At 38.7% G+C, this 26,315-nt stretch overlaps 1 protein-coding gene across 1 annotated transcript in view; it reads left to right on the top strand.

Annotated features, from left to right (window-relative positions):
* Positions 1-403: 403 nt before the first annotated feature.
* Pnpla8 (patatin like phospholipase domain containing 8) overlaps positions 404-26,315 on the top strand; it is a 47,924-nt gene continuing 22,012 nt past the window's right edge. The window contains exons 1-4 of the mRNA XM_005343820.3: positions 404-520; positions 18,156-19,282; positions 19,373-19,522; positions 25,340-25,491. Of these exons, the coding sequence (XP_005343877.1) occupies positions 18,245-19,282; positions 19,373-19,522; positions 25,340-25,491 (1,340 nt within the window). The 5' untranslated portion in view covers positions 404-520; positions 18,156-18,244. The remainder of the gene's footprint in view (positions 521-18,155; positions 19,283-19,372; positions 19,523-25,339; positions 25,492-26,315) is intronic.

The raw sequence follows: 26,315 nt of genomic DNA, 5'->3' as shown, positions 1-26,315 counted from the left end.
GACGGGGTAGCTTAATAGAAACAGACAATGAGAAAGTGTCACCACTGCACTATCACAGGGTCCAGCCAGTCTGCTCAGACACAGCCGGCTCTCAAAGCAGTTCCCAGGGACCGGGGCAACCCAGAGCACGCGCAGAGCCTGCAGGCAAGCTCAGCTGAAAGCGGATGGCGTTCAGCAAGCAAGCCATTAGGGACTCTACGCTGAGATCCAGCACTGAGCTTAAAAGCCATAAACCTGCCCGCGACCGAAGAGCCCAGCTTGCCCTCCCGCCGCTACCAAGCGTCTTGAAGCCGACCCGCACCCAGCTCCTTCCCAAGGCCACGGAGAGTCGCGCCAGCCTAGGAGGGGTAGCGGCAGAAGCCCCACCCAGCGACAGCGTCATTTCCGCTGGGGCGGGGCGGGGCGCGGCGGAGGGCGGCACTGGCCCGGGCGGTCGACTGTTTGGGTCCCGGGCGTCGCAGCTGACGCGGACGGAGGCAGGCGAGTGGCCGCCGCTGCGCCCGTGACTGCCCGCGTCCCGGTGAGTGGCCGAGGGCCGGAGGGTGGCGGGTGGCGTCCGCGGCCGGGCGCGCTGGCTCCTGTCGCCCCCGGGTCGCGGGCAGGGCCGCCGGGTGTTGTGGTTGGTCGCGTCCCGCCCCCGCCCGTGGGCCCGCCCGTCCGCCTGGCTCCTCTGCCCGGCTGCGCTCTGGGTCCAGGACAGGGTGTTCTCGGGCAGTTAGTCCACCGGAGACCTGACGGTTTCTCCGTCGTACGTCGTCCTTGACCGGGCAGCGTGCTGCGATTTGTTTGTCTCTTCGTTCGCGTGTGTTCCTATCCCAGACCGCTGTTGCTTAAGCAGAATCAGATGTACTTGCCTTTTAAAAGATGAAGAAAACTGTCTGAGTCATCAGGTTGCAGTGCCTCTTTTCTCCGTCGTCTGTCATTTCTGTCATGATGCTGGGCGGGGGAGAAGGGGGGGAAAACCTGTTTCCACGCCCAGTACAGGGATCATTTTAAGGAAAAGTAGTGACACTCCGAGGAATGTCTTCAAGATAGATGTTGACATAAGCGACTATCATAGAATACGTTTTAAAATGCTATTTTTATTTCCAAGAACAGTGGTATTCTAGAACTGCATTCTTGATTGTAAACAATGTATTTCAGGCAATCAGGATGGTACATTACCACAACGAAAGAAAATATAATGATGTCACTTGATAGTTTTTGCTTATCTTTCTATTTTGTTTATCTTGTTTTTCTATTCCTACAACTCATTTTAAAATCTTCCTAGCGGTGGCCCTCCTCTTTAATGGTGTTGGATTAATGAAAGGGTTAGTTCACTGGTTTCTATTAGTAGGTATTCTCATGCAGAATTGATACAAGAACAGCCTGTACTTGGCGTTCTTTTCCTCAGCCAGTAAAGACGGAATTTGTTGCTCATTTGGGGAGCATACCTTTGTAACAAAGGTCAGAGCTAGACTCTTGTTTCCTCTCAGTTGCTGCTCTTTACTCTGCTTTTCTTGTATTTTATTCTCTTTGGTATCTATTGCATTAGAAAGTTATTGCAGAATTTTATATTTCAATGCTTTCTGCTTTGCTTGTGTGCTTTTTTTCTTTCTGTTCCTAACTTTGGATGCCACTCAAAGCGCTAACCACATCGTTCTCCCCAAACCAAGAGCTTAATGTTTGAAACCAAAGTCGTATTAATAGGCTCGTGGATATCCCGAAATGTCAAAAGAAAAGGGCTTGAAGAGGTCATTTATGTTGCGTCCTATACATCCAAATACCGCAGGCCAGCCTTTGGTAAACCCTTTTGACCTCACCGACTCTGTTGTCACTGTGGATCATTTCATACATAAATTCAATTTCTCTTTCAGTCCCTATCATTTCTTAATTCTGTAAAGCCAAAAGAGAAATCCAGTTTCCTTTGTATTGTTACACTGTTCTCTTTCCAGGTTTTTCATGTTCACAAGTGGCTCTTTTCCTCTGTGTCTGATTTGAAGGCTTAGAGTTCTCTGGACAACTTCTCCTTATCTCACTGGTGCTTGTCACCAAATCCAGTTTTTGTTTCTAAAAAATATTTTACTTTTATTTTTAATTATGTGTCTGTATGTAGCTAGTGCAAACATGAATGTGTTTTCAGATACCAAAAAAAAAAAAAAAATAGGTGTTGGATGTCTCGGGGAGTGCAGACAGTTGTGAGCTGGCCGGCAGCTGTAGCAGCCTGATGTGGGTGCTGGGAAAGGAACTACTCTTAACCAGGGAGCCGTCTTCCCAGCCCCATTCTTTTTATGTATCTTTCTTTTTCCTCCTCGCTTCAAAATGTGGCTCACAGATAGCCCATTTCTGCATTCCTGCACCATTGCTGTCTCCAGACCCTTGCTTCCTTTTTGGCTATGTTATTGTGATTATTATATATCTATATTTTTTGGGCTTTGGGGGATGGGTGGGGCGTGAGACAGGATTTCTCTGTGTAACCTTCTGTTTGTCCTGGAACTCTCTCTAGACCAGACTGGCCTCAAACTCACAGGGTGTACTGTGTGCCACCCTGCCCGGCTAAATTTGTATATTCATTCCCTCCACAATTGGGCCCACACCTAGCATTTCCTTCAGTCCCTTGATGTCCTTTGCTTAAACTCCATTCCTTTCCCTGGAGTCAAAGTGTCTCTCTCTGGGCGCACCTTCACTGTATGATAGCCAGCTCTAGCCAGCCTTGTCCCGGTTTATAACACTCTTCTCTTTCCATTCTTTCCCTGCTTCTGCTGTGTCTTTTCTTGTGCTTGTGTTTCCTCTCAAAGCCTTTTCTGTAGTGCTGACATCTGTACAGTGGCAGTGAAGCTTGTTGCTCATTTCTGTGTTAAGTAATTGTGATTGGTCATTGTGGTTTCTGATAGGTGTAAGTAGTGTCTCATTCTGTTCACAAAATCATCTTTCTGTAGTGCTTCCCATTTGGGGGGCTTTATGTTCTGTATATTGATGCCGAATTGATAGTTATATATTCATTATTAGACTATTATATCTTTAAAACTTTTAAAAGCATTTTATGGTGTGTGTGTGTGTGTGTGTGTGTGTGTGTGTGTGTGTGTGTGAATGTGGGTGTGTGGATGTCTCAAGAATTAGATCTTTCTTTCCACAATGAGTTGCAGGTACTGAACCCAGATTGTCTAGTTTGCATGGCAAGTGCTTTTACCTACTGAGAGAGATCCCTGGCCCCAGATGATGGTCTGGAAAGAAACAGAGTGGATTGTATAATAGTCTAGATCTGCTAGATCTTCATTGGTCTCTCTTCTGCCTCAGTCTTATATGCCATCAGCCACCTTTCAGCTCATGCTGTCACCAGAATGTCATTTGCTTTTCTTCTGTCAGAATTTTTTAAATCAAGAGTCCCAAAGGAATTCATTTCTTCACTTCATTCAGAGAGCCACTAAAATGCCAAAGAATCAGTTCTTCCTGTATAATTAGTATTCTTTGTGCCCTTCCCTTTCTGCTTTAATTCTTGACACTATTGTGAGCACAAACTAATTAAAATGTATCTACTTGTTAGTAATTTGTGGTGATCTACAAGACTGTCTGAAGGTAAATAATAAATAGGTCATCCTCTTACTGCCGTGTGCCCCTTTTATCTTGTGCAAGCTCTTTCCCTTATATTCACCATGGGAAGCTTTCACTTTTCACTATTTAGAATCTCATCACTCCCAAACCTCTCAATCCTTACCAGTAGGTTACAGGCATATTAGAGAGCGAGTATGTAGCTAGGAGTATTCATTTCCAACATTTTAGTCTCCTTTACTCTTTATTCTTGGTTACTTCTTTTTTTGCCTATAATATTTTATTCTTCCTGTTATCACTGGATATTTAGCCTTATTTAATTTCTAAACTAAGTTCTATATCTAAGGCTTGCTTGCACATGTTCCTGTTGTCTGTGCGGGTGGATAGTCTCTCTAGGGGATAGTTCATTCTGTGCCATGTTTTGTAATCTGAGTTAATGTTCATTGGTGGTTGTCTCTTGCCCAACATTTGGGAAGTGACTTTGCTCTGGAGTTTAGTTGTTTCTGCAGGAATTCCATATAGTTAACCAGCTCTGACCAGTTTCCATTTGCATAGCATCTCAGCATTGTGGTGGTAGTAAGACTGTAGATCAGGTCTGCTTTTAAAGCTTGACTTTTGTTCATGCTGGGCTCATGTAGCTGGAACCTTGAGTTTTCTGCGTGCTAGGAAGTATTCTGCCAGGTGTACTAGATCCCCTGCCACACAGCATGACTTTATTAGGGATTTCTCTGTGGTGGAAGATACCAGTGTTTATACCAACTGAACTTACCGCATTCACAACAAGTCCCGTGAAACTTAGAAGGCCAGGACAGAAAAGCAGACAGGCTTGTGCCCTTTCTATCTTTCCTCTATACAGTGAGCATGTTAAAATAATGTGTGAACCTACAATGTAGAACGGGTTTAGTTCAGACTTTCCTTCCCTTTGCATAACTGCAGTTCTTGTTTTGGTTTTCTCAGTACAACTTTCTGCTTCTTCCTTATATAAGCTACATCCTGAGGAAAACTGCATTGCTTGACTCTTGGAAGGTACTCTTTGTGTTTTGTTGCATGCTTGCTTATTTATTTATTTATTTATTTATTTATTTATTTGTGTGTGCGCGCTTTAACATTATCTAGAATTCTCTCCTCATCTTTACTTGTTTTCTTCTAGTTTGGAATTTTAATCATATGTATGCATGTTTGTATGTTTGTATATATTTTTGATACGCAGAGTCTTTCCCTGTAGCCCTGATTAGTCCTAAACTTATGATCTTCCTGCCTCAGCCTCTTGAGTGTTGAGATTACAGGCATACACCACTATGCTTTGCACTTTTGTTTTAACCAATCATTGGAGATGATTCCAGTGTTTTCCCTTCCTAGCATATTAGTCATATTTTTTAAAGAATACATTTATTTGGTGTGTGTGTGCACGTGTGCGCGTGCATGTCATAGCACGTGACAGAGGACAACTTTGGGAGGTGTAGGGGTAAAGAGAGAGGAGGGGAAAGTAAGGAGAGTGGAAGTAGACAGCTCTTCCTGATCTTTGTGGGTTCATCTGGTATCCCACTTCTTTGCTGAATTTATCTTATTTGATCTAAGAGGTTTCTGGTGATAATATTAAGGCCATATAAGTATAATGTAGGGGAAACTCTGCCCAATGGGGGGCGTGTTCGCCTCGGGCTAATTTTACATATAAATCTGGCTGCCTGAGCCCCGCCTGCCTCTCTTTTTTGTGTCTCCTGCTCATCACTGGATCCCTGGTGTTGTAAGCTATTCCTTCATTAAAATTTGCTGTTTCATATTAAGCTAGCCTGGCTATTATGCCGCCTACAGTATAAGATTATGTCATGTATAAAGAATGGTTTGACTTCTCAGTTTCCTATTTGTTTCCTTTTTATTTCTTATATTTACCTCATTGTGCTAAGATTTCAAATAGCATATTGAGTAAGAAATGTGAGGATGGGCACACTTTTCTCATTCCAAATTTTAGAGAAGAGCTAGTAGTTTTCCCCTATTCAGTGTGATGTTGGCTGTGCATTTATGTGTGTAGACTTTATTATATTGAGGTTTGATTCTTCCACATTTAGTTTCTTCCAGACTTTTCTCATGAAGGTATGTAGCAAGCTTTGGTTTGGCTGCCAACTCAAAAATAATGACATGGAGGTATCTTATTAATTATGAAACATTGGCCTTAGCTTAGGCTTGTCTTGTTAGCTCTTATAACTTAACCCATTTATATTAATCTATGTTTTGCCTTGTGGCTTTTTGCCTTTCATTCTGTATGTCCAGTTTTCTTTATGCATCCTTGGTGTCTCTATATTCACATAGACCCATCTACTTCCTCTCTTTCTCAGCCTATGCCTCCTCCCTAGCCATTGGCTGTTCATCTCTTTATGAAGTCCATCACAGTAATATTATGCCACACAGTGTTCAAATACCCTACAACAAAGGGATATTGAATTTTGTCAAAGACTGTCCTGCATATCTATTAAGATGATTGTCTGATTTGTTCCTGAATTTATTTATGTGCTATATTACATTACTAATTTGCCTGTTTATCTTTGTATACTTGAAGTGAAATGAACATGATCTGATACATGATTTGTTTAGTGTACTGCTGAAGTTCACAGGTATTTTACTGAACATTTTTTGCATCTTATATGTCTTAGTTAGGATTTCTTTTTTTGTGAAGACACACCATACACATGGGAATTTTTATAAAGGAAAAGATTTAATTGGGGCTGTCTTACAGTTTCAGAGGTTTAGTTCAATTATGGTGAGATTCAGGCAGACATGGTGCTGTAGAAGGATCTGAGTTCTACATCTTGATCTGCAGGCAACATAAAGTGAACTGGGTCCCACACTGGGTGTAGCCTGAGCATGTGAGACCTCAAAGTTCTCCCCCCCCTCCACATACACAGTAACACATCTCTTCCAACAAGGCCATACCTCCTAATAGTGCCACTCTATCGGACAAGCATTCATATACATGAGCCTATGGGGGCCATACTCATTCAAACCACTGCACTATGTATGCCAATAATATTATAGCCTTTGTGTTCTATTTACATTTGGTTGTGATACCAAGGTAGTATTGACTTTGTGGAATTATTTTGGAAGTATTATCTTTTCTATTTTATGTACTAATTATATAATAGTTAGTATACTTTTATATGCTAAATATGTCTAAAGATTTTATGCACATAAATAATACATAAAATAGGGAGCTTGTGTAGGTCTGATAGATTTGACTATGAGCCTGTCTAGTTCTGAGCTTTTCTTGTTTGGGAAAATTTTTAATACAGCTTCAGTCTCGTTGCCCCTTAACTGATTTGTTTAGGTTTTTCTATTTTCTTTTTCAGTATTCTCTCGATTTAATCTTTTATGTCATTAGTGTCTAGAAATTTATTTATTTTAGATTTTCCTAATGATTGGAATATAATTTTTAAAAATACTCCTTAATGATCTGGATTTTAGTGGGGTCTATTGTAGTAGGGATATTGCATGGTAAGCAGTTTAATTACTTTTTTGTCTCTGATTTTACTAATTTGCATATTCTTTGTGTTTTGGTTACAGCTCTGTTTTCTTTTAAATGAACCGACTCTTTTTCATTGATCATTTTTTGTTGTGGTGATAGTTGTTGTTTCATTAATTTCAGTCCTGGACTTCACTATTTTTCCTAATAACTTTGAATTTGGCTTCTTGTTTTTCTAAGATCTTGAAATATGTTACTGAGTTATTTATTTGTTCCTACTCTGATTTCTAAATGTAGGTATTTATAGCTATGTACTTCACTCTTTAAACTTATCGATGCTATTGTATTTTTGTAAGTTGAGTTTTCATTTTCATTTGATACTGTGAATTGACTTCCTCCCTTCTGCAGGCCCATTAGTGTTTGACAAGTATATATTCTAATACCCATATGTTCATTTTTTATGTTTCTCTTGCTATTTATTTCTAGGTTTCTTCCATTATGATCTGATAAGAAGTAAGAATTTTGAAAACTTGGTTAAGGTTTGCTTTGTGATCAAAATATGACTTTTTTTTTTTTAAAAAAAGGAAATTCCTTGGGTTGCTGAGAAGAATGTGCTTACCACAGTTGTGAGTGAAATATTTTCCAGAGTTATGTGAAACCCATTTGATCTTTGGTCAAGTTTTTTTCTGTTCTGAAGTACTTTGAGTAGGATATTAAAGTCATCTGCGTCATTGTATCTGTCTACTTATGGCCATTAGGGTCCATCCATTTTTAAGAAATTGGGTGCACCAAGATAGAAACATGTATATTACACTCATTGTATGCTATTAATGGATTGTGGCCTTCTTTGTATTTTTGGGCAAATTTTAAAATCAAGCCTTCTTTGTCAGTTATTAACTAGCTTCCCCTGCTTGCTTCCAAATACCATTTGCTTAAATATTATTTTCATCGTCTTGCTTTCCACCCATGTTTGTCCTTGACAATGAAGGAAGTTTATTACAGAGAGAAAACCAATTTTTTTCAAATTGGCAAGTTTTATTTTTTTTTTCCATTTTCCTTTTAGAGCAGCGATTCTTAGCCCTCCTAATGCTGCAATTCTCTAATGCAGTTCCTCATGTTGTAACCCCAACCATAAAATTATTTTTATGGCTACTTCATTGCTGTAATTTTGCAAATGTTTTGAATCATAATGTAACATATTATGTTTTCCAATGGTTTGGGGGCATGACCCACTGGTTGAGAACCACTGTTTTATTAGTGACTGAGTCTCCTATAGCCCTGACTGTCCTGAACTGCCTGTGTCACTAGGATGACTTAAAACTTCTGGTCCTCATGCTTCTACCTCCTGAGGACAGATGTGCACTACCATTCCCAGGTTTTGCAGTGCTGGGGATTGAACCCAGGACTTTATCCTTGCTAGGCAAGCATTTTACCATATGAACTTTGATTCCAGTTTTTTTTTTATCTATCTATCTATCTATCTATCTATCTATCTATCTATCTATCTATCTATCTATCATCTATCACAAAAGTTAAGAATTTACGTTCAGGGTATGTTTAAAATAATTTTTATTTTTGACAACTTTATTCATGTATAAAGTATATATTTTGATTATTGTAACTACCTACTCTTTCCAAACTTCCTTCTATTCTGTGTTTATTATACCACCCATACACACAAATCCCTTTCTTACATCTTTCACCCCTGTCCCCTTTTTCAGTGGAGTCCACTGAGTTCATAGATTCAGAACTATCCATTGGAACCTGGTTGGTTCCTCAGTGACTTCAGAACTGTGCTCCTCCAGCCCATCACTGGCCAGTAGTTCAGCAGGGATAGGTAAAGCCCACATTATCTTTAATTGACTGTTGATAAATCCAGTCTTGTGTAGTGTAGGCAGAGTTTCTCTGTGTTCTGGCTGCCGCTCCCAAATAAATGGCAGGGAGACTTATTAATTATGAAAGCTTGGCTGGTAGCTTATTCTTGTTACTAGCTAACTTTTACATTTTAAACCAACGCATGTTTCTTATTTACCCTGTACCCTATGCAGTACCTTCTTTCAACAAGCACATTCATTCGTCTTGATTGTCTCCTGGGAATCCTGACTCTGCCCTCCTTCTTCCCAGTATTATCTCTGCCTTGAAAACCCTGCCTAGCTGTCAGCCAATCAGCATTTTATTAGCAATGAGCGCAATAGATTTCACAGTGTACAGAGGATTATTCCACAGCAGTGCAGGCCCATTGCAGGCAGCCACAGCTGCTGTGAGGTCACGACTGTTGGCTACACCGCCCGGTAGACAGCATTTCCCAGGCCTTCTCCCTCTCCTTTGCTTCTTGCTCTTTCTGGCTTTTCTCCTGTTGGTCCCTGAGTGATGGGGGAAGGTCATTGGTTAATTAATAAAGAAACTGCTTGGCCTCAGGTTAGAACATAGGTGGGTGGAGTAAACAGAACAGAATGCTGGGAGGAAGAGGAAGTGAGGTAAGACGCCTCAGACAGATGCCATTTCCTCTCCTCTTTGGGGCAAATGCGATGAAGCTGCGACCCAGGATGGACTTATGCTAGAATCTTCCCAGTAAGCGCACCTTGGGGGGCTACACACATTATTAGAAATGGGCTAGTCCAGGTGCGAGAGTTAGCCGAGAAGAGGCTAGATATAATGGGCCAAGCAGTGTTTAAAAGAATATAGTTTGTATGTTGTTATTTATGGTGTAAAGCTAGCCATGCAGGAGCCGGGCAGGACGAAAAGCAGGCCCGCAGCTCCCACAACACCTGAGCCTAAGAGTGGGTAGTACAAATGTCCTGTTTAGTTTAGGACTAAGCACTCAGCTCTCACTTATTCTCAGCACCTTTGTTCATTGCACTGCTCTCTGCACCATATTCTGGACTCTTGTTCATTACAGAGAGAAGCTTTTCTGATTAAGGGAGAAAGACTATGAATATGATAATAAATATTTTCTAGTGAACACACCGATGTTCCTGGTCCAGCCTGCCGTCACTGGTTGCAATAGCAAGTCTCCTAGCAACCTGCACTGTTTGATTGGTTTGCTCCAGCAAAGAGTAGGCATTTGTTGGGTCCCTCAGCTATTCAAAGGGTCAAATATATTTTGCATGCAAAATGGCAATTACACAATTAACATTTAAATTTTTTGGCTCTTTTTATGTTTGTCTCCCTTATGTGTTCTTGTCCTCCCACCTGAATGTAACATTCTGTAACTCAAACTGTTCTGAGAACAAGGGAAGAAAATTTGCAAAAGAACTTAAAAAAAAAATCCAAGTAACAGTGAAGCTTACCTGGGTTCTGCGACAGATGAGAATTTTACAACTTCTCAGCATGTTCGTTTACCCAGGTTATATCATAAGTGTAATTTGGAATTAACTCTCCTTTAACACATTTATAAATTCATTTAACATGTCGATTGCTTTGACTTGTAACATTAAGGGAAGATTTTAGTATTGTAAAGTAAGATTTTCATCCTAAAGTATGTGATTTTTACTTGTCATATTAAGGGAGGATTTTTATATTGTAAAATAAGATATTCATTCTAAATACAAATCTAAAAGACCAAAGTATGTCACCAAAAAGTTTGTAAAAACTAACCTGTAAATATATTCTATATTAATTTTATTTATTTGTATGCTATTTAAAGCTCTCTGGGTAAGTATTAAATACACTAATATAAAATTAAAGCATAACTTTTGAGATGGCAAATGTCTTATTGGATAAAAGCATTTGCTGCCCCCTATCTTGATAACCTGAGCTTGAGCTCAGGGAATGTCTGGTAGAATGAGAACATTAACTCCCTCGTTGTCCTTTGACACAATACACATGTTTGTACACTAAACTTAATTAAAAAATTTAAAACTTAAAACTTTCTGACAAAAACATCTTTTGTTTACAAAAAAATTGCATAGAAAACCAGAATTTGATATTTAAAAATGAACAATTATGTTTTATCCACATGACTCTGACACAAGGATATAATGATGTGTTAGTGATAGTGAACTAGTCTGTGTGTTTTCCCAGCTAAAACTTTCCCTTGCTGGAAAACCACATCCTTAGCTGTAGGGAAAATTATGAGAGGGAGAAGTATTTCTACTGGAGGCATTCCTGTTAAAGTATAAAGTGATTAAGAACTCACTTTAGTAAATAAACGTTTAAATCTGTATATAAAATTTGGCTTATTATACAATTTATTGTGTTTGTCATTCATTCTTCTGGGTTAGTTCTACCAACAAATGGCTCTACAAAACTTTTAATTGTCAGAATTGACAAAAACTTTTGGCTTCCTTAGCCAAAGACGTTATTTTCAATCTAAGATCTAAACCTTTTTGAAAATACCAGTTTTCTTCTTATAAAATAACTACTGGACTGGACATCTTATGAAATATGAAGACTAGCCAGGTGGTGGTGCCTTTAATCCCAGTACTCAGGAGGCAGAGAGAGGAGAATCTCTTGTGAATCTAAAACCAGCCTGATCCACAGAGCGAGTTCCAGGCAGTTGAGGCTGCAAAGAAAAACCCTGTCTTGAAAAACAAAAACAAACAAAAAAACAGAAAGAAAAAGAAAAGAAAAACTAAAGCCATATTTGCTGAAGGATATATTACTAGGGACTTTAAAATATAAATTTAAAATTCATAATTCATTAGTTTTTCCACAGTGAGCTGCCAAAATACAAAGAACTAAGTGAAAGTGGACTAAAACTAAGATATTTTTTGTCTATTAAAAAAGATGAAACAGAAAAGATTCTCTTCAGTCTGGGTATTGAATTGGGGCAGGAGAGATGGCTCAGCAATTAAGAGCTTTTTGTATTTACCACTTAAAAAATTGTCTGAGATACTTAAAATTCCCTTGGTGTATTTTCCTGAATATAAAAACAGTGCTGTTCTTGGCTCCAGCAAACTGCAAATGGCGATCATGCTGTTATGTCCTCTTAGTGATGGTGGTTTTCCAATGACTGTTTTCTTGGTCAGATGTTCTTCCTCCTTGAACCAAGTCCTCATGATTAAAGTGTCACTTCTTCGTTACTCTTATCCCAAAGAAACACACAGAGGTCTACATTAATTATAAGCTGGTTGTTCTATTAGTTCAGGCTTCTTCTTAATTAATTATTAGATCTTAAATTAGCCCATTATTCTTGTCTGTGTTAACCACGTGGCTTGGTACCTTTTATCAGCAAGACATTCTTATCTTGCTTCCTCTGTAGTTGCAGACTTAGCCTTTCCTCTTCCCAGAATTCTCCTGTTCTGGTTGGCCCACCTATACTTCCTGCCTGGCTGCTGGCCAATCAGCATCTTATTAAAGCAATACAAGCAACAAATCTTTACAGAGTAAAGACCGTTGTCCCACAGCACCCATGGGTTTTGTTATTTGTTTTTTGTTTTGTTTTTGAGATAGCATTTCACTTTTTAGCTCTGGCTAGAGACCAGGTTGGCCTCAAACTCACAGAGATCCTCCTGACTGTACCTTCCAAGTATTAGTGTTAGATACTTGGGCCCCCTTACCCTAGAAGTTAGTGTTTCTTTATTTAAAAAGACATTTAAAGGTGTCCCAATAGTATACTTAGGATATATAGGCATATGTATATACACACAATATTCATATATTACTAATGAGAAGTAAGTGGACAATATTACATAGTGGGTCTTTTTTCCATTTCTTGAACATAAAATTTAAAAATGAGATTTGACTATGCTAACAAAAATCTATAAAAGTCTTGATTTCAAGTCAGATCTCATTTCTATCTCTGTTCACTAATAGTATTTGCTATCTGGGAAAAGGACAATTTTGTTAAAAAGAAATGAAAAGAGATACTATATTGTTATCTGATTCTTTCTATGACTATCCATTTACTTCCCAATCTGAAATCTAATGTACTATTAACTTAGTAAGACAGATGAAACTAGTAATTATAAGTAAAACGTATCAGTAATTTAGATATTAAATACAAGTTTTTCCTTAAAGTAGAGCTAAGAATCCCACAGGAAGTTATAGCTATGGAATCCATCAGCCCTGATTCTCACCCTCAAATAAATGAAAATATTTGATTTTCTCAATCAACTTATCTTAGATACTCCAAGCATCAAATGAAATATTTCATAGAGTACAAATAACTGTAAACATATATCAGTCTAGTTAAAGAGTATGATTTTGGTTGGAAATAAGTTAAAATGTCTGCCTCTCTTACCTGCTACCTTTCTTATTTAGTCCGTATAGTATCCTTGATTATTTTAGCTTAATATATAATCTCATATTTATGTCCAGAGCTGCAGAGATAGCTCATTGGTTAAGAGGACTTGTTGCTCTTGCAGAGGACCTGGTTTTAGTTCCCAGCATCTACATGGTGGTTCACAACTCTTTGTAACCTTGATATTCTCTTCTGACTTTTCAAAAGCACTGGGTATGCATATGATTCACAGACATATATGGTAAACACCATGTACATAAGTAAAACTACTTATGTTTATACAATATACACACACTTTATTTATTTCAGATACAGAAAATACAAGAAGAAGAAAAAAAATCGACCCAGATACTGGTGTCTGAAAGATTTGATGGCATCCAAAGATTTATTTCTTAATGACTTTGCCAACAATTTCATGAAGACTGCTCTTCTGCTTACTCAGCCTCACTTTTATCAGATAGTAGGAGAGCGATGAGCTTTTGTAACAGTTGGGTCTGCAAGGGTAACTCCAGACTGAAGTTCACAGAAGGAAACCACTTTCTTAAAGATGTACAAGGTTGAATGACTGTCTAGAACTTCAAGAAAGTGAACAGTTAGAATATGCAAATCCAGGAATGTCTTAGGGTTTCTATTGCTGGGTTCAAACACAGAGCAGCTTGGGGAAGAAAGGGTTTCTTTTGCTTACACTCTCATGTCACTGTTTATTGTGGAAGGAAGCCAGGACAGGACCTCAAACACTGTAGGAACCTGGAGGCAGGAGCTGTTGCAGAGACCATTGAGGACTGCTACATACTAGCTTGCTTATCATGGCTTGCTCAGCTTGCTTTCTTATAATGCAGGACCACCAGCCCAGGGATAGCACTGCTCTCAGTGCTGGACTTTCCCCTCATATTACTAAGTAAAATACCCTACAGGCTTGTCTACAGTGCAGTTTTATGGAGGCAGTTTCTTAATTGAGTTCCCACCTCTCATAATTTAGCTTGTGTCAAGTTGATATAAAGCTGTCAGAAAGACCAAAGCTAAAAACTAAGCTGTTTTTAGTTTTTTTGAAAGCCATTCATTGCTCAACCCATGTCTGACCTAGTATCTCTGTAACTGCCAAAGCATTTAAAATGATTATTTTGAATGAGACTGGTCCCCATTGAGTCATATGTTTGCATACTTGGTTCCCAGTTGATGGAATTGTTTGAATTGTTTAGGAGCTGTGGCTTTGTTGGAGATAGTCACTGGGAGCTGGCTTTGAGGTTTGTTTCAGAAACCTATACCATTCCTAGTTAGCACTGTCTTGTGTTTGTGAATCAGACATAAATTCTTGTGTGATGTGGGATATCCTTCTGTATATGTGTTGCTTTTATTGGATAATGAATAATGAATAAAGAAAGCTCTGTGGGCCAATGGCTTAGCAGAGCAAAGCCAAGTGGGAAGTCCTAACAGAGATAGAGAATAGATGATGTCAGAGAGATGCCATGTAGCTGCTGAAGGAGACAGATGCTGGAACCTTACCCAGCAGGCCACAACCTCATGGCAATACACAGATTAATAGGAATAGGTTAATTCAAGATTTAAGAACTAGCTAGAAATATACCTGAGTGTTGGAGGAGAGAGAAGCTTGTTGGTTCCTGGCCACTTAGCCCCGAAATAATCACACAGAAACTGTATTAATTAAATCACTGCTTGGCCTATTAGCTCTAATTTCTTATTGGCTAACTCTTACATCTTAGTTTAACTTATTTCTAGTAATCTGTGTATTACCACAAGGTTGTGCCTTGCTGGCTAAAGTTCCCAGTGTCTGTCTCCGGAGGCTTAATGGCTTTTCTCTGACTCTGACCTTCTTCCTCCCTGCCTACCTAAGTTCTGCCCTGCTATAGGTCCAAAGCAGTTTCTTTATTCATTAATAGTAATCACAGTATACAGAGGGAAATCCCACATCACCTGAGTCATTGACCAAACAGTGTTGTAATTAATACAGTCTGTGTGATTATTCAGGTCTGGGTGGCTGGGAAACAGGGAAACAAGAGTAGTCTCCATCACACTTGTGTGAGTGGTTGTAGGCTCTCAGCTGCTGGTCCAGCACCATGCCTGCACACCGGTTGCCACATGAGTAAAGGGCTTGTGAATCTTCCTCCATGGTTAAGGAGAGCTGCTGAGGCCAGGCCACATGTGACAGAGTAGGGTCTGCATAAAGGCCCCAGGAGGGCAAGAGTTCCTGAGAGGCCATTCTGTAAAGCAATGGAATTGAAACCAGCACTGCATTATTGTGTTTAAAACCTCAAGATGCTGGAGATATGCCCTGCTAAATTGTAGTCTTGCTTTGGTTAGCAGTTCCTCGCTAGTCCTCTGTTTTGGAATGGTAATGTATATTCTGTACTATTCTATGGTGGATGTATATATAGTTTGCTTTTTGCTTTTGCTTTTGCTTTTACTGGGGTTACAATTAAGAGATTACCTCGAGTTTCATAAGAAACTTTGGACTTTTAAACTGTGTTGAGACTGAAAGATTATGGGGACCTTTGAACTAGGACTGTATGGGTTTCACGCTATGATATGGCCACAAGTCTTTGGTGGGGAAATGGAATGCTGTGATTTGATGAGAATGGCCTCCTATATTGGCTCATCTGTTTGAATATTTGATTCCTAGTTTGTGGAACTGTTGGGGAATGATCAAGAGGTGTGGCATTGTTGGAGGAAGTATGTTAGCAGGGCAGACATTGAAATTTCAAATGCCTTTCCTATTCCCAGTTAGCTCTCTCTTGGCCTCCTACTTGTGATTCAAGATATAATCTTGTACATGTGATTTGAATGAAAATGGCCTCCATAAGCTTCTGTGTTTGAATGTTTGGTCCCTGGTTAGTAAAACTCTTTGGGGAAGACTAGGAGGTGTGGTCTTAGTAAGGGAAGTATGTCACTGGTTGTGGGCAAGTTGCCTTTTTCTTGGTCTTGATGTTTTATTATGGCAGTAGTAGCCCAAACTATGACAAAGCTTTTAGCTGTTGCTGCCACCCTGCTTTTTGCTTTGTCATGGACTCCTAACTAACCATCTGACCCTGTAATCCCCAAATTCAGCACTTAGAATGTTCTAAGATTGGAACACTGGAACCTGTGTTATAGTGTACCTGCTCTGCTGTATTCTGTCTTCCTTGGTTCTCCATCGGGATCCAGGTCTCAATACTGTGATTTAGGACTTTCCTTGCTCCATAACTACTAATATCTTACATAACCACGTCTGCAGTGGTCAGCCTGAATCTTATGTCCTCAGACCGTACTCACTCATACTTGGCTCAAGAAAAAGCTGTTTTATTCTCTTTAAGGTTAAAGCTGTGTTTTGTGTTGGCTCACTTCTCAGAATTACATCTCTTCACAGGAAATAGCATCTTCTTTGGTCTGACTTTTCTCTATCATTAAAAAAAATAAATAAAATTTAAAATTATTCAGATTGCTGGGTGGTTGTGGCACACCCTTGCCTTTATTCTCTGCACTACAGAGTCAGAGGTAGGCTGATCTCTTAGTTTGAGGCTACTCTGGTCTACAGAACGAGTTCCAGAACATCCAGGGCTATACAGAGAAACTCTTGTCTTGAAAAACTAAAAAAATAAAAACTAAATAAAATTTTGTCAGATTTTGTCAAGAAGCGTCTATATCCTATTTTCCTAACTCATTATCAACAATGGATAGCACTTGTATTTTTCTCAATTGCTATCCACCTCCCATGCCCAGTGCTAGAAACTGATTCTGTGTCCTTGTATGCACTAGGTGAGGCTTGTGTCAGGTACTTCTGAGGTACATCTGTAGCCCCCATTTTTACTAGTTAAAAGGTTAGGACTTTTGTTGTTTTGTTCAGTATCTTACCCTGTAACCCCAGCCACTTATCCCATGAAGTTTATACTGGTCTTGAATTTGTAATCCTCCTTCCCTCACCCTTCTGAGTGTTGGGACTGCAGCATGTGCCATCATACTTGGCCAAATGTCTGTTTTATTTGGTGCATTTTAATTTTATAATTATTTCTATTATTTTACTGTTTTATTTATCTGTGAATGGCTTATAATGTGTCTTGTCCATTTTCCACTATTCCTATTTATGCATGTTTTTCTATATTGTAATTACAACCACTTGCAAGCTGGTGCACATATTTTCTGATGTGTACTGTGTAGGCTAGGAGTCAACATCTGAGTCATCTTGTGTCACTCCCCACTTTACTCTTGGGTCCCCATGCTTGCACAGCAAACACCTTACCCACTGAGCCATCACCCGTCTCCCTCAATTTAATGAGAAATTACTAGATAAGGGAAATTAGGGAGCCTCTTTAGTGAGCAGCTATTACTAGGTAGGGAAGATAGTCTTGACATGGCTCTTTCTTGCTCTAATCTGTGGGTGGCCTTGGCATTTAATACCATGTCCACTGTGGATTGAGCATCCCATAAATGATTCGCAGCAGATGGGGTAAAGACCTGACTCTTGTCTCCAGAGTACTTAAAGTCTAATGCTTCAAGCTAGTCAAAAATTTAATAATAGTAAAAAGAGAAAATAGCATAATTAGAAGAACTTAGTAGGCAGTGTCTCTGATTTCTTCTCCTACTCCCCAACTGACATCTGCACTGAACGCTTAATTTTTTTGTTATTTTTAAAATTAAATCTTACCAGTCATATTGGAAATATAGTATCCCATCTTTTTAATTATTGTTTATTATTATTTGTTATGTGTTGGATGTTTGACCTTCATGTATGCTGTGTACCACCTTTGTGTAGTGCCCTGAGAAGCTTGAAGAGGGCATGTGATCCTATGGACCCGGGAGGTGTAGAGACCGGGCTGTGAACTGGGAATTGAACCTTGAGTCTTCTGCAAGAGCAGCCACAACTGCGCTTTAGTTCTGAGCTGTCTCCAGCCTTAGTCCATCTTGTTTTGAATGGTTTGTTGCTGGGTACAAAGTCATGCGTATAAACTGAACTATTTTTTTTTTAACTTGAATACTAATTAATCTTTTTTTTTACAGGTAAGACCATGAATTATGGAATTTTTTAAGTGAAGCACTCAGGAGTGAAATGAGAGAATGTCACATAGAAAATAAATGATTTTTAAGTTATGCCTATTAATTTGACTTTAGATATATATATTTACCTCCTCAGTAATGCAAGAAGTCTTTGTGGGAATCAGAAAAGCAAACAGCTGCGTTTTGTGTGTTCCAAACATTACTGGCGAATGCCCCATATCAATGTGCACAGAGATTTTCACACAAGTAAGAAAAGCTGTAGGTGGAACAAAGGTGAAGCGCGTTGCAGTAAGCACTGGCCCTCTCCAAGCAACCATGGCTTACATATTGGAATTTTGAAACTTAGCACTTCTGCTCCCAAGGGACTTACAAAAGTGAGCATTCATATGTCCCGTATTAAAAGTACTTTGAATTCTGTTTCAAAGGCTATTTTTGGCAGTCAAAATGAAATGGTTTCACGGTTAGCTCAGTTTAAGACAAATTCTCGAATATTAAGAAAAGTATCAGATAGGGGCTGGTTAGAACAAAAAAAAGTTAAACAAACCATTGAGTCTCTGAAAAACTATAGTGATAAATCAGCAGAAAAGAATTCTTTTGTGGAACAGAAAAGCTACATTGCAGATAAAGAAGACGATGCAGGTAAACGGAGCCTTTTCCATTACACATACACCATAACCACCAGATTTGGAGAGTCATTCTACTTTTTAGCGAACCATATTAATTCATACTTCAGTCGCAAGGAAAAAATGTCTCAAACAAAGGAAGTTAAACATCTTCAGGACAAACCAGACCTTGAAGAAGAGAAATCCAGTTCTCCTGACCCCAACTTCGTGACAGACAGGCCAGACTCAGGATCTTCCCTAGATGCTGGGGACAAACCTTCTAGCCCTAGCCAGACGCCAGAGGTTCTTCCGGTGTCTGCAAAGCAGAGTATTGCTAACTTCCTTTCTCGTCCCACTGAGGGCGTACAAGCCTTAGTCGGTGGTTACATTGGTGGACTTGTACCCAAATTAAAGTCTGACTCAAAGAGTCAGCCAGAAGGACAGGAAGAGCCTGCTAAAACTGAGCAAGCTGTCAGCAAAGACAAGAAGGCAGAGGAGAAAAAACGTGTGTCTCTTCAGCGAGAAAAGGCAAGTTGTTTCTCAAAGTGGTCCTAAGAAACATTAACCATTTATAGGGTAACTTTATCTCTTAATCACGTATTTCATATGACCTTGTAGATTATTGCAAGAGTGAGTATTGATAACAGAACTCGAGCCTTAGTTCAGGCCCTAAGAAGAACAACCGACCCAAAGCTCTGTATTACCAGGGTTGAAGAACTGACTTTTCATCTTCTAGAATTTCCTGAAGGAAAAGGAGTGGCTGTCAAGGTAATTTCTAACTTTTTAAATATTTGTCTTGAAATATAAGTTCTAATAAACCTTTTATAGTGGGGAATGCAAAGCCCTTCTCTTTTAAAAATTTTTGTTGTTTTAAATCATACAGTGTATTTGGGAATTGCCCGTTATTTTATAGTATACACTAGGCTAATGAATTACTTTTATTCTGTGACATAAATTCTGCTTATTGTGACTATATATACTTTGATTTGAGCATGTGTAAAAATGGAGCATAAGTTTAAATATGTTAGTTACATTGCCAAATAATTGTCAAAATCTTAATTGCAGTACAGGTATTTTTACTGTGGAATCACTTTTTCAAAATAAGAAATAGCCAGGTGTGTCATACACCTCTAACCCTAGCGTTTGGGAGACCGAGGCAAAAGGATCAATAATGTGAGACCAGCTTAGGCTGTAGAACAGGATTCTGTCTATAAACAAAAGAGAGGAAACACAATATGGAAAGCCATTGCTATTTTTTATTCACCATCCCATGGTCCTTTTACATTTAAAGTCTAAATTTTAACTAATCATCGAATCGGTAAAGAACTTAGCTTTCCTCTCCTCAATGGTCTACATACACAGAAGTGAGCAAGGTTTAGACTTCAGCAATTAGACCACTTGAGGAGAAAGAAGCTGAGTGCCCAGGGAAGGAGAGTCTCCAGTTCTGTACCAAGTTTACTTGTCTCCTTAATAATTTGGAAATGTCATGAAGATATTGTTACAGTTTCATTAAATCCTGTTGGTGCTTTTATTATATATTATATAATATATAATTATAAATATATTATTATATGTTATAGTCTAATTCTTATTAATTAGTTAGTTACTTTACCATACAGAAACTTGTTAGTTCATACTTTTCTACCTTTATTTTCTAACTTTTATTACAGTTTTGCTGATTAAGTTTTTCTTTGAAATATACCCTGTAAGTTTTACATTTTCTAATACATATAAACAGATTTTCAACATTTCATATTCCTAAAATTTGAAATTTATATTTCATATATAGATTTATCTTTTAGAGATAGGATTTTGAAATATACATGTGCTTTTAATGAGAGTGTTCATGTCAGGGATAGCCAGAAAGGAGAGATCTAAAATAAAATTTCTATTAGTGAGCTTCTGTAACAAAATACCTTCCCCTGGATGGGTTACATCCTACAGAAATCTCTTTCTGGTAATCTGTGTACTGAGAGGCCCAGTGAAAAGTAATGACTGATCTGGGGTCTGGAGAAGGCTTGTTACCTGTATGCTGAAGCTTGTGACTAATTCACAAGACAGCATCTCCCTTTTGCCCCCATCTCTAGGTCTCTAATCTCACACATGAAGCAGAGGTCTCATGACCTAAGCACTTCTTAAAAGACCCTACTTTTTAATATTAATGCACCAACAACTGAGTTCCAATATGAATTTTACAAGAGACCTAGAATTCCAATATAGAATATGTTTTAAAGAATGATTTAACGACGTATTATTCAAGAATAAGCTTTATTTGTGTCAAGTGAAGTTCACAGACTTAGCATAGAAGTCAACAGACAGAACACTGCCAGTGCCCCAGAAGTCTTCCTCTCACCTCTCCATTGTAGTCTGCAGAAAAGGTTAGTTTGGACTCATGTGTTTGCTTCCTTTTTTACTTGGTACATCGATAGGATTTATTGGAAATGTGACAGGTAATTTTAAATGATTCCTTCTTATTGCTTATATTTATTATGGTGGGTCACGGTTTATTCTTTATACTGTTAATTGATTTCTGGGTAGTTTTCAGTGTTAGTCTATTAGGAATTGTCTTACTAGTTGAACTATTAAGGGTTCTCTTATATTTGAGAACTGATCCCAAATACAATCAACCATCAATATTGAGAAGAAATGTGGTGTGGAAATTCTATTCAGATCAGTCAGGGATGAAAATCTAGGTAATTGGAAGTGGCTGCCTTTCCCCTAAATAATATCTAAAATCAATGAACTGAAGAAATTGCTTCGTGTGTTGCTTGGCTGTAAACTTTGCCAACTAAACTTTTTGCCAATTTCTCCCACTGTCTTAAGCAGCTTTTCTTTTCTTTTCTTTTCTTTTCTTTTCTTTTCTTTTCTTTTTTTGTATTCTTCAGTTGGTTCAATTGAAATGTTAATGTGGGTGGGGGAAATTCCACAGGCCCCTGCTCCTAGATGAAGAACTGCAGGTTCAATGGCTACAGAGAAAGGGGAGCCAGTTTCCTCCACGGAAGAGCTCCCATACAGCAGTCAGCCCTGGACACATGTACATTCAGGCAAAGCTTAACGGATTCAGTAGGTTCTGTACACACACATGTCAGTCCTGCCTTGTTCCAGGTAGGGGCATGTGGATTAGAATGTTAGACAGAATAAACAAAAGAGATACAGAGACATAGGATAGAGTCTGGAGGACAACCGAATCTGCCCATGTTTATTTCTTACGATCTTTAAATACCCCATCCACAAGAGGGGAAGAAAGGAAAAGCCTTTTTTTTTTTTTTTTTAAAAAAAAACCAAACTACAAGGAACAAAGTAATAAAGTTAATACCCAAAACACCAAGTAACCACACCCTCAGTCAAGATGCCTGTTAATAGCCACACCTTAAGTCAAATCTTCTGCCAGAAACCTTGAAGGAGCAGGAATAGGCTTGAACTCTCTGACCTTTAGTCGGGGTGGTGGAACGGTCTGCTCTGTGGGCCTTCTTCAAAACACCAAGCAGCCACTTGGTAGGTCAAGACCTCCAGTTAATAGCCACACCTTAGGTCAAAGATCCTATAAATATGTAAATAACCTTGAAGGAGCAAGACTTTGCCTGAACTCTCTCTGACCTTTAGGTCTAATGGATCCACTTCTGTGGGCTCCAACACACATACCGCCCCCCCTCTCTCTCACAGACACACACGCACACCAACAACACCACCACTACCAAAGGGTCATGAGTGGGGTGGGAGGAGGGGAGACAGAAGGAAAGGAGGAAATGGTATAGCTGTAGAACTTGTATATGATGTTCTAAAAAAAATGAAATTAAATTTTGAAAAGAAAAAAGAAATTTTTACCTACTCTAAGTACTTTTCTGTGTTTTTTCAAAAATTTTGTTTTGCCTTTTTGTACCTTTTTTGTATTGTTCATCTAGAGTACATTTGCTTTTATTGTGTAAGGTAAAAGTGATGCTTAATATATTTATCCAATTGAACAAGCAACCATTTGTTGAAAAAAAGGTTTTCATAAATAAGGCAGTTATTTATGGGTCCATTGTTTTTGTAATGGTCCGTTTCTGGACACAGTATTTTGTTCTGCTAATATATTTATGTATTTTTGCTCCAACACTGTACTTCCTAAATTACTTTAGATTTATAATAAATTTAATGCCTCATTTTGTAAGTCTTTTTTACCTCTGTTCATCCTTATAATTTCTAACTCAGCTTTTCTTTTTAAAAAAGATTAATTATTGCCTGGCAGCGGTGGTGCACGCCTTTAATCCCAGCACTCGGGAGGTAGAGGCAGGCGGATCTCTGTGAGTTCGAGACCAGCCTGGTCTACAGAGCTAGTGCCAGGACAGGCTTCAAAACCACAGAGAAACCCTGTCTAGAAACCCCCCCGCCAAAAAAAAAGATTAATTATTTTTAAAGCTATGTATATGCATGTATGTCTACATAGGTACATAGGTTCATGTGAGTAAAGATGCCTCTGGAGGCTGAAAGAGGGCATTGGATCACCTGGAGGGAAAGTTATAGATGGTAGGGAACTACCAGATGTGGATGCTGGCAACCAAACGCAGGACCTCTGCAAAAGCAGCTCGTGTTTCTAACCACTGAACTATCTCTCCAGCCTCCTAACTTTGCTATTATTTTTCTTCCTTTTTTTAAACTTATCTTTATCTGTCTGTCTGTGGCAATGTGTGATTCTGGTGCCCTGTGGAGGTCAGAGAGAGTATCAGATCCCTAGAACCGGAGTTACAGTAGTGATCTTCCATGTGGGTGCTGGGTATTAAAACCCAGACCTTGGAAAGTGCAGCTAGTGCTCTTAATCACTTACCCAGCCCCTACTTTGACTACTCTTAGCATGCCACATTTACAGATGAATTTTGAAGTAAAAAAGGAGAATAAAATTATGTTAAGATTATAGGAAATCAGTAAGATGGTTTATGGTAAATTATCAACTTAATCTTTGTTTTCCATCAGTATTTAAACTTCTTTAACGTGAGTGCCTTATACATCTTTCATTATGCTTATTTTGTTAATTATAACTGTGATGTTTTGAGGTGTAATTTTGCTAATGTTATTGTGATTTAAGCATCTTTTTGGTAATTCTAGTAGGAGACTCACCCCTGGTCTTTGACTATATGGTACCGATTTGACATATATTGTAACTTTTTTGTATGCCGGGCAATTGTGAGTTTCAAAAATTGCAAATATTCTAGATTTTTTTTCTAGAGAGTTATTTTGCTTCTCTACTGAAATACGAAATGGACCACCATCACTAAGTAGGACAGAGCTAAGGATTATTAGAGTTTGGGAAAGACCTCTAATTTTCCTGTTCTTAGTGTATATTCCTGCACTACCACCATGCCTTGGGTCGTCCAAACTAAATTAAGAATGCAAAACATTATCTTGTTTTTACAGAAGGCTTAAATTTAGCATTTTCCCCCTCCCATACATTTTACTTTGAGAATTCTGCAGGTGTGTTAAGTTGAAAACAGCTATGCAGGCTTCCTAGGCCTTCAGTTTTGTGACTCCAACCTCATAAAAATACAAGCTTCGCTGAGTTCTCTGTTTCTTTGTGACCCTCTCTAAAGCAAGCCCAGCTTTTCTGTCCTTTGTGTCTTTTCAGAATCAGCAAATGTCTGGAGGAAAGAGCAAGGTTATCAGCTCCAGGCAGCAGTTACCCTCTCCAGAGGGAAAGCTGCTCCCATGCTGTGTTTAGCAGCTCTGTGGTGCATTTAGAACGTGGCCTTCTTGAGTTCGCTAAGGTTTTTCTGGTTGCTCTTGACATGGGCGAGGACCTCTTAACAAATTTTTATCCTAACCAGTAATGGAAATTTGCCTGTGTAGCTTCCACTATTGTTCAGATTCCTGTAGGGGTCCTTTGCAGCCCAGTACTAGCTAGGACAAAAAGCAGAATAACAAAAACAGCATTTCAGGTTTGGTTGGTCAACAAAAGAAGCAAAGTGAGTAATGCATAAGAAAATTATTCAATGTATTGAACATTACACAGCTCAGTTTTTCCCTTAAATTTATGTAAGCTTTTTGGCAAAATTACTACTAATTGTATTAAGAGAGCCATATTTTCTGTATTGAGTATTGAATGTTTTCTTTTTCTAAAGGCAGTCTTGCTTCGTAATTCGGGCTGGCTGAACTTATTCTGTAGCCCAGGATAGCCTCAAACTCACAGTCTTCCTGCCTTAGACTCCTAAATGATGGGAGTACAGGGATGTGCTATACCACTTAGCAAACATTGCACATTTTAAGAAAATGTTTGGGAAGAGACTGGTATTTTTTGGTTGTTTATTTGTTTTTGATCCTCAAATAAAGACAAATATATGCTAAATTATTATTGATACTGGCATGTCATAAAGTAATCATTTTAATCACAGCGAAAGTAATAAATACACGCTCATTTTATGCTATACTCATATAGCTAAAAATATGTTTTCTTTCTGTTACACGGTGTCACTTTAGCGAGGCTCGTCTTGAACTCTAGGTTCCCCTGCCTTTATCTTCCTAATGTTGGGGTTCCTCACGTGTGCTGCCATGCCAGCTACATTTTCCTTCTTGATCTGACAAAAGTAACAAAGTATCTTTTTTTTCTCAATGTAGGAAAAAATTATTCCGTATTTATTACGACTTAGACAAATTAAAGATGAAACTCTTCAGGCTGCAGTTAGAGAAATTTTGGCCTTAATTGGTTATGTGGATCCAGTGAAAGGCAGAGGAATCCGAATCCTCACAATTGATGGTGGAGGAACAAGGTAAGGCTAGAAAAATGGCTTCTAAAACTACATATTTAATTCAGCTTTAGAGATTTTATTTAAAGATTTTAATAGAGTTATTCTAAAATCATTTTTTTTATTTTTATTTTTCGAGACAGGGTTTCTTTGTGTAGCCCTGCCTATCCTAGAACTCACTCTGTAGACCAGGTTGGCCTCAAACTCACAGAGATTCTCCTTTCCCTGCCTCCCAAGTGCTGGAATTAAAGGCATGTGCCACCACTGACCAGCCATAAAATCAATTTTTAAAACTAAAACATAAAGCCACTTTTATTTATGAATATAGACGCTATATTGTGACATATATTTTGAGATCAGACCTTTGTCTGATTTGGGGTTGGTGAAGATCTCCCATTCAGTAGGTTGCCTTTTGTCTTAATGACTCTGTCCATTGCTTTACAGAAGCTTCTCAGTTTCAGGAGTCCCATTTATTTATTGTTACTCTTATTGTCTGTGCTATACATGGAAAGTGGTCTCCTGTGCCCATGTTTACAGGCTACTTCCCAAGTTCTCTTATATCAGGTTCAGTGTGGTCGGATTTATATTGAGGTCTTTAATCCATTTGGACTTGAGTTTTGTGCAAGGTGATAGATATGAACTATTTTCATTCTTCTACAGGTTGACATCCAGTTATGCCAGCACCATTTTTGAAGATGCTTTCTTTTTTTTTTTTGCATGAATATAATGTGTTTTAATCAAGTCCACCCCACCTCCTCCCTTCCAGCTCCCAGTTATTCCTCCACCACTGATTTTCCTTCCAGCCTCAATGTCCTGCTTTTTTTTTATTGAGAAAAGGAAAAAAAAAA

The sequence above is a fragment of the Microtus ochrogaster genome, chromosome 1 (assembly GCF_000317375.1).
Source record: "Microtus ochrogaster isolate Prairie Vole_2 chromosome 1, MicOch1.0, whole genome shotgun sequence".
In the NCBI taxonomy this organism is placed as follows: Eukaryota; Metazoa; Chordata; class Mammalia; order Rodentia; family Cricetidae; genus Microtus; species Microtus ochrogaster.
Note: the sequence above shows the minus strand (reverse complement) of the source record. Positions and strands in the feature narration are given on the sequence as shown.